At 40.5% G+C, this 18364-nt stretch overlaps 1 protein-coding gene across 4 annotated transcripts in view; it reads left to right on the top strand.

Moving 5' to 3' along the window:
* The first annotated feature begins 1164 nt into the window (after positions 1-1164).
* CUL1 (cullin 1) overlaps positions 1165-18364 on the top strand; it is a 60641-nt gene continuing 43441 nt past the window's right edge. Inside the window, exons 1-3 of one of the 4 annotated variants that reach the window (XM_033051237.2) lie at positions 1235-1249; positions 16269-16313; positions 17914-18203. In XM_033051237.2, coding sequence (XP_032907128.1) covers positions 18064-18203 — 140 coding nt within the window. In that variant the 5' untranslated portion in view covers positions 1235-1249; positions 16269-16313; positions 17914-18063. The other 3 variants (XM_033051208.2, XM_033051218.2, XM_033051227.2) reach the window with 3 other exon arrangements.

Genomic DNA, 18364 nt, shown 5'->3' with positions numbered 1-18364 from the left:
TAACTCAGGGGAGCTTCACACTTTGGTTTAACACTCACTTGACAGAGACAATCTGTTAACACACAGTTGTACCATCCACTTGGGCTCCCAGACTTGGTGTGGTGCCATTCACTGCGTCCAGGACACTTTAGAAACGTGTGTTTCTCATAAATACAGAAGCAGTTGCTTAGCTATGGATGGAGGAAAGTCTTATCATGTCTACTGATGTCATTCTGAAACACATTAAATCATGGAATATTAAGGGTTTGGAATGGACCTTAAAGATCATCTAGTCCTAACACCCCCTGCCATTAGACCAGGTTGCTCAAGGCCTTGTCCAACCTGGCCTTGAACAATTCCAGGGTTGGGGCATGCACAACCTCCCTGGACAACTTGTTCCAGCAACTCACCACCCTCATAGTAAAGAACTTCTTCCAAATATCTAACTTAAAATTTCCTTTGTTGAATTTGTACCCATTACTCTGTGTCTTATCACTACAGTTCCTGACAAAGAGCCCCTCTCCAGCTTCCCCTAGGATTCTTCAGATACTGGAAGGTTGCTGAGGTCTCCACACAACCTTCTCTTCCCCAGGCAGAACAGCCCCAGCTTTCCCAGCCTGTGTTCATATGGGAGGTGCTCCAGTCCTTTTATCAACTTCGTGGCCTCCTTTTGATTTGCTCCAACAGCTCCATGTCCTTTTTATGTTGGAGATACCACAACTGTACACAGCACTCCAGCTGGGGTCTCACCAGAGAAGAGGGGTAGAATTACCTCCCCCGCCCTGCTGGCTCCATTGCTGCTTTAGATGCAGCCCAAGATCAATTGGCTTTCTGGCCTGCAACCTCACACTTGCAAGGGTCATGTTGAGTTTTTCATCAATCATCAATCCCAAGTCTTTCGGTTCATCCTTCAGCTCTTCTGGCACTGGACAAACCTGGGGAGGGGTCGGAGCAACGACCCCTCGGGCGGGGCAGGGCCTGGCAGCCAAGGAGATGGCGGGCGACCTCCCCCGCCGAGCAGCTCATGAGGACTGGCAGACTCCGCCAGAGGTCGAGGTCAACCACCACCCCGACCGGGCCCTGACAGCCCGGGTAGCCGTAGGCCCGCTTCCCCCTTCCCGCCGTGAGCCGGGGCGGGGCGGCTGCGAGGGGCGGTACCTCCGCGATCCCCGGGCCGCGCCGGGGGGAGGTGGCGGCGGCGGATCCGGGCCCGGCGGAGGCGGAAGGGGCGGGCGGACGTGGCCCTGACTCTGCGGGACGCGCGATGCTGGTGAGTGCGGGGAGGCCGCGGCGTTGTGTCGCAGCGAGGCCTGGCCCAGCCTGGCCTGGCCCGGCCCGGCAGGACACGAAGGCGGCGGCGCGGGGCCCGGCACTGAGTCACGCCGCGGGGAACGGGGAAAGGGACGGTCGGGCCCGACCCGCCCGCCTACCTTTCTTCTCCCGGGCGCGCTCCCGACCCCGGAGCGCGGGGGCGGCGGTGGTAGCTGCCCGGCCCGCTCGTGGATCTGACCCCGGAGCCGCGGGCCGGGCCGGAGCGGGGAGGCCGCGAACTGCGCACTCAAAAGGCATCGCCCCCGTCAGGAGCGCCCCGCTGGCTGCCCCGGCCCCGCAAGATCTGCCCGGCCGCCGGGAAGCCGCCTGCTCTTTCCCTCTCTCCGTCCTTCCCCGGCCTTCCCCCGTGACCGTGGCCCCCGCATGGCCAGAGTGCCTCCGTGGCTGCCCCAGGCTTTCCGGCCCGGCCCGGCGGCTCTCAGACCTCGGGCCCGTCCTCCCGCAACCCTCGCTGTGCTCCCCTCGGCCCGCGACTGCCCATCCCAGCCATCCCAGCCATCCCAGACCCTCGTCCCACGCCTCTGCCCTCTTTTTTTTCTGTGAGCTTTTGTCCGTAACTTCACTGGGCGCTGTTTTGGGGTGTTTATCTATTTTCTGTCCTCCTTGTCCTTTTCTGTGCTGCTTCCTTTCACCCTGTTGTATCCCAGCAATCTCCATAGCCCTAGTGACACTCAGGTCTAGGAGCTTTTTGATTGTACTTAGAGACATTCCCTAGTGCCCCCATTGCCATCGTGGCTGGGGAATGTTTGCCACAGTTCGTCTTTGTCAACTTCTCTACGATTCTCTTGCTCTCAAGGACCGTGCGCCAGGCTTCCTCTTGTTGCCACCTACTGTTGTGGCCTTACCAGAGGAGGTGCCCCCTGTAACCTTCTGTTTGTGTATTGTCTCTATCCAGATGACTAGTCCTGCGGTTTGTGTTGTTTCAAACAACCAACTCAGTTGTTTCCCAGTAATTTTGCCACTGCAAGCTGTGTCCTGATTGGGGATCCTTTCCCCATCCTTCTTGTTTCCTCCTGAAGTTCTATTCCAGCACTTTCATTATCCCTGTGACCTTTCTCCTTCCAGTTTTCTTCTTCCCAGTAACCATTTTCTTCATGTTTTTTGCCCTTCTGATCTTCCTTTCCTGTTATTAAAACTTTCCTTGTGATCTGACCTAATACTCTTTTCTTTGCACATACTCCTTTCCTTTGTAGATTCATATGCTCTCTCCCCTACTTTGTATTTAAATCCTCTAGCTATGCTTTTGAGGGGAAAGGAATTTTACCCTAGGTTATCTGAATACTTGTGTTCTGGTTTCAGCTGGCATAGAGTTAAACACTGAAAGGGCAGAGATGACTTACTTGTTTTATCTTATTTTGGTTTGATTTTTTTATTGACTTCCTCAGCAACCTTTCCCTTGGTATGTGTGTTCATATATAATCATATACCTTAGCCTTAATACAGGCATATGCCCTGATGCTACTCAGGGAGAAAAAAACTCTGTATTGAAAAAACTTTTGGCTAGGCTGGGAGGAATGGTCCACAGGGGCCAGAAATATACCTAGTGGCTACATAGCTTGAATTAGGCCAAATAATGTTTGTGATACCATATTGTGAATTGGTACTTAGTTCATATGGAGTGTATTTGGGATGTCTTCTCTTTTGGCAAGTAGTAGAATACTATGCAGATACCACAATGCATAGTTTTTACTCGCAGTGAACTGCTGTAATCTTGTGTGTTGATAATTAGGTGTTCGTGTGGCATCAGCATTTTGTGTTTCTGATGATGACTTGACTAGAAAGAAGTCTTTTCTGTCTGCTTTGTAACTTCTTGTTTTCAGTATTTGTTGTCCAACTTCTTATTTTGTGTTGTCTTGCTTTGGTTCTTCAGGTTGGTTACATTTCACCTCATGACCACATATTTGAAGTGCAGTTTAAACACTGGACACACTTGCCCTGTGGAGGCATGGTGAATACATTTGATCTCAGGAGTAATCTGTACACCTAACTCTAGAATCCCAGTACAGTGCCTTGCATTAACAGCGTCTCTGGAGGAAACTTTCCGTTGCTTATCCAGGGATCATGTAGAAGACAGTCTTACTTTAGGCACCTAAATTAGGCGTGTGCGTTCTCCTCCTTGGCTGACAAAATTGTGGTGGTTTAACAAAATGATTTTTCTTCCTTACTCCTTTGTACACTAGTTTGAACTGGCCTTAAAACTTAGGTCTGTTACTCAAACCGTTGGCATGAGAAAATTGCATTGCTTTAATTTAAATAACCTAATTTAATTTAAGTTAAATGGATGCACACCCTTATTTCGATACTGCTTTGGAGGTTCCTCTTTTTTGATTTAGCTTATTTGTAGTCTTGGTGCAAGTTCTTGGATTCTAGGTGTGTTATTATGAAAACAATACTGAGTCCTTAGAGAAAGTTCTCAGATATCCAGCTTAAAAAGTGTTATCCTACAACTTGCATGCTAAGATTTCAGAGTACTGCTTTTCATATGTTGTGTTTATTAGGTAGTGCCTAATTTTGTGTAGTTACAAGTATTTCAGTAGAGCCTAACTTAATGATGAGTCATATCCCAGGTGCCAGTGGTTGCATGAATTGGGAATACCTGGAATCTTCTTTCTTGCCACGGAAGTTTGATTTTTTTTTTTAAAATAAACTAATCACAAGCCCCACAAAATTCTAGTGAATGAAACAGCCTTTAAGGGTATTCCACTTGCACTTACACCACTCTCAACATCAAATATTTGTATTATGAACATGAAGTGAGGGATTTCCTGGTAAGAGGTCGGTGTGTTACCATCTCTGCTGTTGTGCTTCCCATGCTGTTTCTGTGCATCAGAAATAAAACAGGGCAGATGTCCCACTTGGATAGCAGCCTGCAGGTTGATACAGTCTTCCTGCTGCACAGACCTGGAAGAAAGAATGGAAAACTTGGCCTTGGAAGTTCTGCATGCTTTAGGAATGAATGATCTCATTTTAAACAGAATACTTGGGTGCTAGCATGTTTTTTCGGTAAGAGTACTCTTGCACAATCGAGCTCTTGCACTAATAGAAATATTTAGTTTACTGTATTTTTCAACCTTATCTCCATGTAAAGAAGCAGTTGTTGGAACCAGCATTTTGAGGTCTGGTTGCAGATTATAATCTATACAGCATGCAAACTTAAAACTATGATTTTTTTTGTTGTTTGTTATGGAGACCACTGAGTTTCCCTTGCTTGATAAAGGAGAATGTTCAGTAAGAAAGTATAATGACTGGAAAATTATAGAGACATGTTGAGCTCGTCTACATGAGTAACTTACTGTTTCATTGTAAGAGTTGCAGTTTTTCAGTAGAACCACTACTAGAACAAGAACAGATTGACTGTTCATGTTTCTATAGCACTGCAGTCCAGATCTGTGACAGACATGACTAAATAACTTGGTAAAAAAATTGCTCTGTGCTGATGTGCCGTGCTATAGTGCTGTAGCTTGTAGCCTTTAATGTAACCACAGATTTAAACGCTCATTGCATTATCCCAGCTCTAGAAAGAGTACTGCTTTAGATGATCTGTGTCTCAGTGGGTACTTCTCTGTCAGTTTTCTCTTCACCCACAGAACCTCTGATTGAACAAGAGAGAACCTCTTCCTGTTGCTGCCTTACCTCTTCTTATAAATGATGCAAGTAAAAATCAAATGTATGTTTTTTTAACTAAATCAAACATTGATTACATTCAGTTTTATTTAATGTAGTGTTTTTCTTTATCTATGAACCTTAGAAAAATGAATGAAGGCTACTGTGAAGATAGGAAAATAGTAATTTTATTTTGCACTTCAGGATGTGGGTATAGAGTGATATGTAAATTGTTGTCAGAGTTGGTGTCTCTTTCTCTCCAAAATTGCACTCTTTCTTTGCCAATTGTATCCTGAACTTGTAAAAAGAAGCAGGTGATTCTTATCCTCTGTTCTGCTCTCTGGTGACCCTACCTGGATCACTGCGTCCAGCTCTTTGGTGCCCAGCACAAGAAGGATCTGCACCTATTGGAGCAGTTCCAGGGGAGGGCTACAAAAGTGATCAAAGTGATGGAGTACCTCTCCTGTAGCTGAGACAGTTGGCGTTGTTCAGCCTGGAGAAGGGAAGATTCCAGGGTGACCTAAACTGAGGCCTTCATTCGATGTATAAAGGGGGATTATGAGAAAGATGGAGAGAAACTTTTTACTTAGGTCTGTGGTGACAGAACAAAGGACATAAATTTTAAATGGTGAGAGTGTAGATTTAGATTAGTTATAAGGAAGGAATTCTTTACTATGATGGGTGGTGAGGCACTGGAACAGGTTAACCAGAGAAGTTGTAGGATGCCCCTTTTCTGGCAGTGTTCAAGGCCTAGTTGAGCATCCTGATCTAGTCCAAGATGCTTGTCTGTGGCAGAGGGGTGTTTGATGGTTAAAGGTGCCTTTCAACCCAAACTGTTTTATGGCTCTTGAATAAATAGTATAACTTCAATGTGATGTTCTTCCAAAACTTCTTTGGATTGTTCCAGTTTTGGAATCAAAATATTCTCTACTTTAGTTTGGTCTGGTGGATACAAAGCATTGCTTGACAGCAGGACTAAGAATAAAGGATTAAAAAATAAATTTTCTGACATCTTTGCAGTTATGCACTAGATTTGAATGTCAGTGCAATACCGTTGACTTCTGTTTTTCTTCAAATTAGAAGTACTTAAAGGTGATATAAAATTCTCATTGTCTTTGGATTTCATTAGGTTTGCTCTAGTTTATGTTGCTGTGTGTCTCAAGCTTGGTGTTACTGTGCAGAAGAAATGGATGTACATTTAAGATAATGAGATCATGATGGAAGGTTTATGCAGTACAAGGAGCTTCTCTGCTCTGGTAATATACTCATCTTTTGAAGACATGCACATGTTTCGTCCATTTTATTGGAGACTGGTGGCTTTGCTACTGGGATCCAGATGTATTTGATTCATTAATACACAAGGTAGACAAAAGTAAAGTTTTTAAATTTGAAGCAGGGACCTACAAAAATTTAGGTTATTAGTAAGGCAATTTCAGCCATAACTGAACTCAGAAATTGTGTAATTTTAATATTCATTTGATGTAACTTGGCTTTTTGTTGCTCTGTGTTTCAGGTTGGACAATATCTTAATATGGATTAGAGTTCAAAACTAAGGCTGCTGATGTTACCTTAGTTCACCCTGTTTTGCTCTGTAATTCAAATTTAATTTCATATGTAAATTTGCAAGCTCATCTAGTCTCACAGACAGTGGAGAGTGTCACTTGGGAGTTTTAGCTAAAGTTTGGAGGACTGAATTAGGGAAATAAGAGGATTTTAGGAACTAGTTCTTTGTTAGCTGTTAGTCTTTTCATCTTACTTTTCATGGTAATAATTTCATGGGCAAATGCTCTGCTTGCTGTTTGGGTAGCCAAAGGATAAACTTTTCACTGTACAATTGAAAATGCTTTTTTGGAATGTTTGCATTTTCTTAAGAAAACAGAGTTCTATTACTCTTTTTTTTTTTTTTTGAGATAACTTTGAAAAAGTTTTGTTATTTCTGAAAGCGTGCCTATGCTAGGATGCCATCACTAATAGCAGTTGTTTAAAATCAAAGCTTATATCCTTAAGTAGTACATTGATTTTGTTAGATTGTAATGCAGGCTTAGCTTTAAAACTTAATGGTGCAAGCTTAATCAACAAGAAAGAGGATTTAAATGTGGGTATTAGGGATGTGTGGCAATTTTAACTTTTACAAAATTAAGTTAAATTGTTTCACTTCTGTACCAAGGGTGCTTGCTGCAGTCATTAGAGATCAAAACGGATTAAAAATTTGCCGAAAATGATACTGAACTTAAGCAGAACTAACTTTTGTGAGGTATAAATTCTTTGCTGTAAGTTAAGGCTGCTAGAATTCAGACTTTGTAGTTGAACCAGAAAAATTACATATGAATCCCTTTCTAGATTTTAATGTGAAAGTTCTCATTCTGTTTTAGGCTGACTGTATTTAGGCATCTGGAATTAAATATATGAGAGGTGTACAGTAATTTCACGATTACAAGCCGCACTGAGTATAAACCGCAGTTCCGGGGGTGTCGGCAGCATTGAGATCTTTGTCCATATATAAGACGCACTGGACTGTAAGCCGCACTTTCGTTCGCAGTGAGGATCTGTGTGCAACTTTCACAAAGTTGCCAAATAGTAATAGAATCGCAGGATCGCGGACTTTACTGGCTCGGCCCTGCTCGGGGTGGCCGCCAGGGAGGAACCCCCGCCCCGCTCGCTGCAGCTGCCAGGAAGCGGGAGAGTGGCGTGCCCAGCCACCACCGCCTCTGCGCTTGCGGAGGGCGAGCAGCGCTGCTGCACTTATCAGGGCTGGGCAGCACCGCTGCACTTGTCAGGGGCAAGCAGCGCTGCCGGGCTTGCAGACTCTCACTTCCCGGTTTGGAAATTTCCTAAATTTGTTAATATATTATCCTCTTCTGAGTGTATGCTGCGCTTCCGGGTTGGGAGCTAAATTTTGGTCAAAATGGTGTGGCTTGTAATCGTGAAATTACTGTACTGTTCATTACCAACACTGTTTGCAGCATTACACCACAGTATGAATCAAGATCACTAGCACATATATCCATGCACTTAATGTAGACACGATTTAAAAGGAAAATAAGAAAATAAAGAGGGAACAGCTTTCACAGGTCGTGATTTTGTCACATGCAGGAAATGAATGTAAGTAACTCCAACAGTCCTTGATTTATCCATTATTTCTCACTTCAGAAAGAAACATTAGTATGAAGGTGAATATGGGAGGAAGCTCTTCAGTATTTAAGCTGCACTCTTGTGGTACATTCAGATGTCTGAAAGTATCAGACTGTTGTCAAGATCAATCAGTCACCTTTATTTATAAATTGAAGTGGCAAACTGGATTACCTTGATCAATTGAGCTCTTGCACAAGTAACAAGATGGAAGAAGTCGTAAAATTAGCAAACTGTTGGGAAGAGAATTGTTTTTCTCTTATTGGCAACTTGTTGTCTTAAAGTTATTGGTAAGAACTACTGCCTTCCAAGAGTGTGGAAAAACTCTGTGTTGAAATATTATTGCAGGTGAAAATTCCTGTTTGTATCTTTAATGGGGCAGTATGGAAGTGTATGTTGTGGTGCACTGAGTGCTGTTATAATGTTGGGAGATTTGTTTTAGGGTTCAGAGGCTTGCTCGATGTTCTGGTGGAGGTCTGAAGCAAACTGTTAGACAACACTAATGTTTCCTTGGTGGAGATCAGGATTATGATGTTTGAACTTATTAACTTGGATTTAGTTGAAGTTTTGTTGTCTGGTAAGATCTTTTGGGAACAGTTACATGGAAGAATTGTCCTTGCAGGATCATTAAGGTCTCTAAACTAGCCAAGGTATAACTTCTTTCCTTTCTAAAAAACCAAGGTATGTTACTCTGTCTTTTCCTTGGCACTTTGGGTACTTAGCAATTTTCATGGCTTGTCCTCCTTCACTTTCCTTTCCTGCATCTTCCTGACTGATTCAAAAAGTGCGTCTTCATGTGCATTGTCCTTCATTATTTATGTTTATTTTGGTTTCATGGGCTTTGTTTACTCTTTTGCTTTCTTGTTTGTTTTGATTTTTGTTCGGGTTTATTATGCAGGTTGTAGCATATATATGATTTAAGCCAGAGAGAAAGTGGGACTACTCAAGGCTCTTTATCTTATTGTGGTTGTTTGACCCTGGCTGGATGTCGGGTATCCACCAAAGCCCACCCATCACTCCTCTCAAGTAGACAGAAGAGGAGAAATACAATGAAAGGCTTACGAGTTGAGACAAGGACAGGAAGAGACCTCTCATTGATTTTACTATTATGGGCAAACGGACTGGATTTGGGCAAATTAATTGCATTTATTATTAATCAAAATCAGTGCAGGTTAATGAAAAGTAAAACAAATTTTTAGAACACCTTGCCTCCACTTCTCCCTGCTTCTTGGGTTCTACTTCCTCCCCACCAGCAGCACAGGGAGACTGGGACTGAGGTATGGTGAATTCACCACAGGCTGTTTCTACCACTGCTCAGAGAGAAGAGTCCCTCCCCTGCTCTGACATGCTCCCCTCCCACGGGAGACAGTTCTCCACAGACTTATCTTGCATCAGTCCTTCCCATGGGCTACAGTGCTTCATGGACTGCTTTGATGTGAGCCTCTTTCCACAGGGTGCAGTCCTTCAGGTACAGCCTGCTCCAGCGTGGGTTCCCCACAGGGTCATAAGCCTTGCCAGGAAATCTGCTCCAGCTCTCTCTATGGGTCTGCAGGTCCCTACCAGAAGCCTGCTCCAGCATAAGATTGCCATGGGCTCACAGCCTCCTTTCAGGCATCCACCTGCTCTGACATGGGTCTCCTCCATGGGCTGCAGGTGGAAATTTCCACCCCTGTGAACTTCCATGGTCTGCGAGTGAGTCTCTCCATCCCTGTGTCCTCCATGGGCTGCAGGGGTGGAGCTGTTTCACCATGGTCTTCACACAGGCTACAGAGGAATCTCCACTCCAGTACCTCATCCTCCACTGACCTTGGTGTCTGCAGAGTTTCTCTCACCTATTCTCATTCCTCTCTCCTCTGAGAGCAATTACATCTCTGCAATAATTTACCTTCTTAAATATGTACTCGCAGAGATGTTAGTGGCATCTCTGGTTGGCACAGCCTTGGCCAGTGGCAGATCCATCCTGGAGCCAGCTGACATTGGCTCTCCTGGACTTGGGGGAAGCTATACCCAACTTCTTACAGAAGTCTCCCCTGTAGCCCCCTCCTACCACTACCAAAAGCTGGTCACACAAACCTACTACACTTCTGTAAAATTTCATATCTTCTCTTCGCTGCACCCATATCTTGACTTGACTCTCTTTGTTCTTCTAATCTGCAGCATTCTTTTTTCAAGGTGTAAAAGCTGAGCATAATCAGTGTTTAAAGAAGCTATGAAACACCTTAAGAGCAGGCTCAGTTAATGAATACTTTAGGGTCTCCTTTCTGTTTTTGACACAGGAATATACAAGACCTTAGATTCGAAAGGATATTTCAGTTTAAGAGCAATCTACAAACTTGGTACATAAGGATTATTTCATCAATAGCAAAGTGAACTCTCTGAAGATGGCCAAGCAGAACTTGAAAAGTTTTACGTATATAGTAAAGGATGTAGTCCCTTGCACTGTTTTCCAAACTGATGTGGATGCAGAAAAACAACCATGAAACTTACTGTTGGTGGGATTCTAAATATTAACCAGATTTTACTTTGGTTGGAATTGCAAAAGGGAGAGTTTGCTTGTGTAGAATACAATAGCAAACCTTGCTGAGTCTAGATCTAGCCTTTATTTATGAGGCAGCCTGTGTATGTTGGGGTTTGGTATGGGTTGTTTGGGGTTTTTTGTATTAGCTATTGCCTTGATGTAGAGAGACAACTGTCAAAAGATGCTGAAATTGTTTGTTCAAAGAAGACAGAAAAAGCTGAAAGGAAGAAATGAAGAAGGAATGTTTAGGAGCTGGTAAAGGATAGGCAAAGAGAAGGGAAGAAGTGGCACACTCCAAGTTTCTTGGTTTTCTTCTGAGGACTAGTTACTGATACTTTAGAAAAATTCTTGTATTCAGGCTTACAGATAAACCACATCAGGTGAAAACGCTTTTAGTGAACACAATCATGGATAATTTAAGTAAATAAGAAAAGCGTGAAAACTGCAATTCCGAGTAACTGCCATATATTGTGTTTAAATTTGAACATAAAAGTGAATTTTAGTTTTTCTGTCTGAAGAACATGTCCAGGCTTTGTTTTATTTTTTCCACTGGCAACTTACCATTAGCCCATGAAGTAATGTAGGAGTGTATTAATTATAGTGCTTTAGATATCATTGATCAGAGCTGTAAAACACTGAGGAGGGAGTGTGGGGAGAACATTGAAGCCATAAATGAAGTCATTGTTACAGAGGTATAATACTAACCACCCAAAATTTACACCAAATGTACACAACTTGGTCTTAAATTACTGCCAAATTACAAATCCTTGCTTCTGCATTTAGTTTTAATGCTGCACATAATTTTTTACCACCCAAAGACAACTTCTGGAAGGGGGGAATGCATTCATACATCTCTGCCTTTTCTCAAAATGAACTGAATTTAACTCCCTTGAAAATGAGATGAGCTGAAGCTTTTCACACTAACTCTGTGTTACGTAATAATACAGAAAAACTGAACATTGTAATTTTTGTAATTTGTCTCTTAAATATCTTTTGAAAAGAGAAAAAAATCTAGTATTTGTCTTCTGGTACTGATTTCTGGAATAACCATTTTTTACCATAGTTGTGTCATTTTGCTGGGACACAGTGAAAATGTCTGCTATAGGCAGATTCTCCAGATGTTGATTAATTGCACATTTGCAGCATCTGAAGTGCTAAGGACATTGTGCTTGTTCCTAGCCTAGCTTTAAGGATTGTGTCACATGAATTGCATAAACTGTCTACCTAGCTTATAGCCTTTATATTTAGTGGCCTAAAATAATTCTGGACAGAAATGTGAGTGCTATATAATATTGCATGCAGGAGCATGGCTCAAGTAAGAAATGTTACAGTTTAGAGTTCATAATGCTACCCTCAGTTGAGTCAAGTAAATACAAAATTAATTTGCAGGTACATGGATATGAAAGGTGTGTTAGAAATCATAAATTGTGAGTGCAAGTGATTATAGTTACAAAATAGAAATACTTCTCTTGTCTCTTTCCATTCCACCAAATACGTGCTAGAATGGAGGTTGCATCCTTTAGGAGTCAGGAGGCATTTTTTAACCTGGAAAAACAATTCAAAGAAGTAGCTTATGAATTGTAAAGGCAAAGAAGTAAAAGGTGAAAACAAATTTTAAATCTCTACCTACCTTACACTTAAATACTTATGTAAGTATATACCTGTATAAGTATACAAATATATACTTACGTAAAGCTCCCAGCACTTATATTTAATTAATCGTGTAGATTGTATCTTACAAGCTAACTCCACAACAGTGGAGGGAGGTATATTGTTCTTAGCTCTGCACTTGGTGTTTGCATGACTTCAAGAAGAGTCTTGAGCCCAGTTTGTAGGCTGGATCGTTGTCAGTGTCCTTATCTCTGAAACTGTCCATGTTTAGTAAGAGAGGATGTATAGATATTGAATAGACTACTTTGGTTGCAAGAGGGGTTTGGTTTATTTTTTTGTATGTTTTGTATCAAGATTAATGCTGAAAAAATCAGTGTACCTTTGGATGGGTATTGCAAGGCATAAACTTGCCAAATGTTTTTATATGATAGTGCCTAAGGGGCACCATTTTGAAATTTATGTCAACTAGAGTATAACATAGCATGAAATGTTTTAAGTTGTTTTTAAAATAATATAAGAACAACCACGCAGCTTGTGCTAGACCAAAGATAGTGTTTAGTGTGCTTCTGTTTCAGTTTTTTTTAAATGCTTGTGTCATATAGTGTTCAATCAGTATTGAATATCTTGGATAACCTGAGTAGTTATCTTGGCTCAAAGAAGAGACTTCGAGGAACTAAAACTGAGTGTTGCAGTTTGGTGAGCACAGGAGCATCTGTTGAATTTCTGGATCAGACTTGCTGAAATGCAGCAACAGGAGAACAGAATAAAGTAAGTTACAGGAGTTGGACTGGAAAAATGTGGAGATAAAAGTTTACCAAGAAGAATTTCATTCTGCATTTTTGAGAGAGTGACTGTACTAAATTTTGTCATTTTCCTTGATTTTTAAAGCTAAGGTTAAACTTTTATTATGCTTTATTCTTTCAGCCCAGAGGGCTGATGTTTTGCTTTTAGTAGCCATTAAAGCGAGCACGGTCACTGCACCAATTTTTACGAAAGATACCAATCTGCAGCAGCTGTCCAAATGAGCTAACACTGTACTCTTGTTACTGGAGAATGAGTTTTAGAAAAGGGATTTGAGGCAGTGTACAGAGGTGAAATTCCTACTTTTAATACATATGCTTGTGAACTTCGGAAACTTCATAATGCTGAAGGTTTTTTAACTTATTTTCGGTGACATTCATTCCACCATAGCTTCTTAGTGAAATTTGCTTCTCTTCCCCTTCGGGTTTGGGTTTAGTATGATTAAATCCAGTTACTTAAACTTATGCTATTAGACATGGCAAGAATATTCTCCTCATATTTGAAATTAGAAAAGAGATAAAATAAGTCTAAAGATTGTGCCTCTTTATTGTGTCTTTAAAACAGTGCTGTCTGGGCTCTTGGGTCAGCCGAGAAGCCTTTCTCTGGACCTGTAAGTTCTTACTGTGCAAGAAGCTGACAAGTTCAAATTCTGTCTGTAATTACTGAAGTAAACGATTTTGAAGTATGTAATATAGAAATAATGGGTTGTGGAAGAACAACAGGTGATGCACAGGCCTTGGAGCTGTAAAGCTGAAAGTTGTATTGCATTAAGATGTAAAAATTAGGTATTTGCTCCAGCAGATGGCTTGGGATGCTGAAAATCTGATGGGGTTTATTATGTTTTTTAGATAAAAACAGGATTTACTTTCACATTTTCCTGAAGGCCTCTTCCAGCATACACATAATTTTCCAAAGAGGTGGGATATCTAAAGAAATAGTCTTTATTATTAGACTATCAATAAAAACAAGCCCAGTGTTTTCTAATGCAGTGTGTTTCTTTGCATATGAGATTTATCATGATGTGTTTCCCCAAGTAATGAAAAAGAGGGTGTAACATTTCTTTTAAGTCCTTCGAGGCTGTTTTAAAGTTTTGGCAGAAGTGTTACCTCCTTTTGTTTGGACTGTTTTAATTGCAGTACTTAAGTGCAGGGTTGAAAGATTTGCTGGCATTGAATACTATCATCCTGCATCAGATTGTGCATATATTGCCTGGAAACTGCAGGAGTGATATTTCTCATACAAATATAGCTGCTCCTGCAGCTATAATGAGGTTTGGGTTCTCTGGTCCAAAGCTACAGAGTGGACGTTACAACTCAGGCAGCTGTTTTTTTCCTTGAAGCAGGTCAGCAGCAAGTCTGCTCTGTTTGGGCAGGAAAGCACAGTGATGGTCATTTCAAGACGAGCTTGTGCATAGTTCTGCCAATAGCACTTTGCAAGAGAGAGATCTCACTGATATAAAGGTCATGACTTCATAGTGAGGTTTTAATTCAGACAGTTGCACACAGCCTGGCACTGAGAAATCTGGCTTAAGAACTCTCCTTTTTAGCAATTGGGATGTTGAGTGAAGAGATGCAGCGTAACTACTGTGGCCTTGATTTGACCTTCAAGAATTGATTGCCTAGGAAAGGTTTTCTATGCATGTGAATCAGAATAATAGCACTTCTGACATGAAGTTTCATGTGTTTGTGTATAATAACAACTGTGCCAAGTAACAAAGCCTTGTGTTACCCTTGTTCTTTATATAAATTTAATACCATAGTTTAGTTTAACTATTAAGTATAAATGTATCTTTTTCTAAATATGCTTTTGTAGTTTAAGTATTCTTATGTATTGAAATTTTACTCTTGTTAAAGTAATATATTAATAACTACCTTTTTATTTTTCTGCACATGACTAAATCTGGAAAAAAAATTGATAGTAGCTTATAGAATTAGTCATCTGTTGCTCTATTTTCTGATTGTTAACCAGTAATTAACTGGAAGAAGTAAATTGTTTTGAGTCCAGGAAGTTAGTGAGACGATACTGTCATTCTGTATTTGGTGTTTAATTGCAAAATTCAAATTGGAAGCCAACCAAAGGATAGTGAGGTAGTGTCAAATACAGTGGAATTATAAAGAATATTTCTATATAGTGGACTGCATGAGAAAATAAAAACCACAATTAAGTTCTTTTTCATGGTGTTGATTTTAATAGCCACATCCTGACTTAAATATAGACGTTTACTTTAGGGGAAGGGGAAGGGAAAATTAATAAAGTGTGAATGAGGAACACCTTGAGTTGAAAAGATTCTGGGAAAAACGTAGTATTCATAGATGCACCAAGGTTCATAAAAACTACAAGATATTTAATTGGAGAAGAGAGTTAAATATTTCCATCATCATTGAGGGGGAAACTCAACATCTGCTAGTTATGCTTTCTGCTTGTTAGCAAGGGGTTGGCCTTTTGTTAGAAGCTCTTATACAGCAGTTAAATATTTTGTATTAGGTACACCAAAACGTTTTTACACAAATGCGCTCTAACCCCCGGCTGCTTGCTGTTGGCAGAATAATGAGCGACAACCAGTTAATTCTTACACGTACTGCTGTTGTCGTGTGGCTGCAGATTCAGAACCATGTACTAGATTTAAGAAACCAAAGTGTTTCTGCTCTACTGCATTGTAGAAATTGAATTAATTTTCTTGCTTTTATTGCAATACTGACTTAGGATCACAGTCCAAGACTGTTGGGTGTGTAAGATGCACAGAGTATTTCCCCCACAGTGGAGGTGAATGGCCACTTGTGGACTTTTGTTCTTCCTGGATTTTGCTGCTCAGTCCTGAAAGTCCATTATCAGTTGTACTGCAGCAGGTTCAATTTCCAGAAATTAAAGCCATTTAAATACAAGCAAAGTATGATCTAGATTGCACTTCAACATTATGATGCATGATTGTCATGTGTTTTTAATAAGTAGCTTACTGTAATTAAAGAAACAAAAATGGCAGGGTTGAATTTTAGGCATGTGTTTTCTAAGATGTGTATTGATTGAATTCCTGCTTTTCTGCCTAATCTTCTGAGTAACTGTTTCCTTGTAAAAAAGAAAACAAACTATATAATCAGTTGTATATCAGATTAAAATGAGACAGTACTTGCTGCTGAGACTCACATAATAAAAATACTTCTTGGTATTTTTACTTAGAGCTTGAGATTTAAATGTGTATGGGTGATGGGAAAACAAGACTGTGAGGAATGGTAATTTCTGTGTTACTGTAGTAAGACAGTCATTGACTGAAAAGAATGAAAAAATGTCTCTATTTCAGGTCATCTTTTTAGGATCCAGAAGAAAAGGCAGAAGAGAGCTTCAGGTAATTGGGTGGAGGTCAGGGTATAACAGAACACTTAATCTTCAATACTCTGTGAAACCTGGAGTGGAACATAGAATAGCCTAGAAGTGTGACTTAATGGTAGGTCCTGAAGGAATATATTTTATTTTCTGTTGCTCAGAGATCACGAACAAATAGTAGGATTTATTTGGTCTCAGCCTAGACTGTTCTTGAAATTACAGAAAGATTTATATGAGCATTGAATGACAAATTTATCATAAAGCTGTATTGTCTGTAGAAAAATGGAAAGCCATAATGTTTCACTGTGGTTTGAGTATTCCAGTCAATGAGGGGATGCAGAACGACAGAGTGGTTTGGGCTGGAAGGGATTGTCTAGTCTCCTTGTCTAGGGCAGGGACACCTTCCACTAGATCAGGTTGCTCAAAACTCCTTTCAACATGGCCTTAAACACTGCTGTAACTTCTCTGGGCAGCCTGTTCCAGTGTTTCACCACCACCCTCACAGTAAAGAATTTCCTCCTTATATCTACTCTGAATCTCTTTTTTGAATGCTCTTAATTTAATAGCATTGACCCTTCTCCTGTAACTACAGTTGCCAGTAGTCTTTCTCCATCTTTATTATAAACTCTCTGTATAAATGGAAAGACTTCAGTAAGATTAAGTTGATCCTGACTTAGTACGACTCTCTCATTTGTGGGGTAATTCTTTACATTGTCATTTTCTGATATGTTCTTAATTTTGTTGCTATGGAAGATAAGACATGTTAAAATTGCAAATATATTTTTATGGACTTATGTAAAAATGGATCTTCTCTGCCTGATGTTTTCAGTGGGCCTTTCCAGGTGCATTTGTTCCTTCTCTATAATATCATGGGGCAGATTAATTGGTAGCCGTCTTTTCACTATGTCCTGTTCTTTGTGCATCAAAAACTCATGGGAGTAATGTGTTTTCTTACTTTCTGATTGTTTCATTCACAATTCATTCAATATTTATTCTGTGTCGCTCTATTAGTAGTTCTTTCTTCCCACTGTTATTGATTGTATGATCTCTTGCTGATCAAATGACATTGAAAGAAGGGGTGTTTTTCTGCTTAGCAAAGACATTAATGTAAGCATATACTTACCAGATAGAAAAATTCACTGCTACCAAAATGCCTTTGCCTTTCAGGCTACGTGTAATAGAATCTCAAGTCTGGGAGAGTTATTGATAACTGAAGAAAAAGTTATTTGTAGTATCTTTTACAAATAGAAGATCTTTGATACCCACAAGGATGTTTGCTAAACAGCCAGCTACCACAGAACCCCGTGTTGCTCAGAAGTATAGTTTTTCTGTTGAATGGGAAGAAACTATTTGCACTTGCTGGTCAATGGTGTTTTGTTGTTAGCATTAGGGTTTTGTTGTCAGCTCACAGTCTTTGGATAACTCTGGGTGCTAAATGTCTCATTTTGTAGTAAATTGCTGAATTGCAAAATTGTGTTCCTTGGTTTTGGTATTTCACATCTTAAGATGGATTTCTCACCTGTATAAATGACAATATTTCAATGAAATAATAAATTTCATATCTTTAGTGTGAATAAATTTGGACTGTCATGTAACATGTATGTTTTCTTTTCCTATTGCAGGTTATCTTCCTGGGAAACATTTTTTGTGCGTAAAGAATATCTTGCTGAGTTGCTGCAACTGAGTTTGGAATGTTACTTGACTTGTGATTCTGATGGAGGAATAACGAGAGCTCAGGCTGTTGCACTGGAAGATTTTACAGGAAATACAAAATGTCATCGAATAGGAGTCAGAACCCACATGGACTTAAACAGATTGGTCTCGACCAGATATGGGATGACCTAAGAGCTGGAATTCAACAGGTTTACACCCGACAAAGTATGGCAAAATCCAGATACATGGAACTCTACACGTATCCTAGTGCCAATGATAGTTAATGCTTTCACTGCTGGTAGATTAGAGAAAACTTTTTACTTTTTTAGACACAAAATTGTTCCAAAACTATTTTACTTAATACTTTTTAAGAATGCATGATTTTGTTTTGAAGATAGCCCTTTTCTATTTAATATTACT

This window comes from Catharus ustulatus, chromosome 1 (assembly GCF_009819885.2).
Source record: "Catharus ustulatus isolate bCatUst1 chromosome 1, bCatUst1.pri.v2, whole genome shotgun sequence".
NCBI lineage: Eukaryota > Metazoa > Chordata > Aves > Passeriformes > Turdidae > Catharus > Catharus ustulatus.
This window is presented reverse-complemented; position numbering and strand designations above follow the sequence as displayed.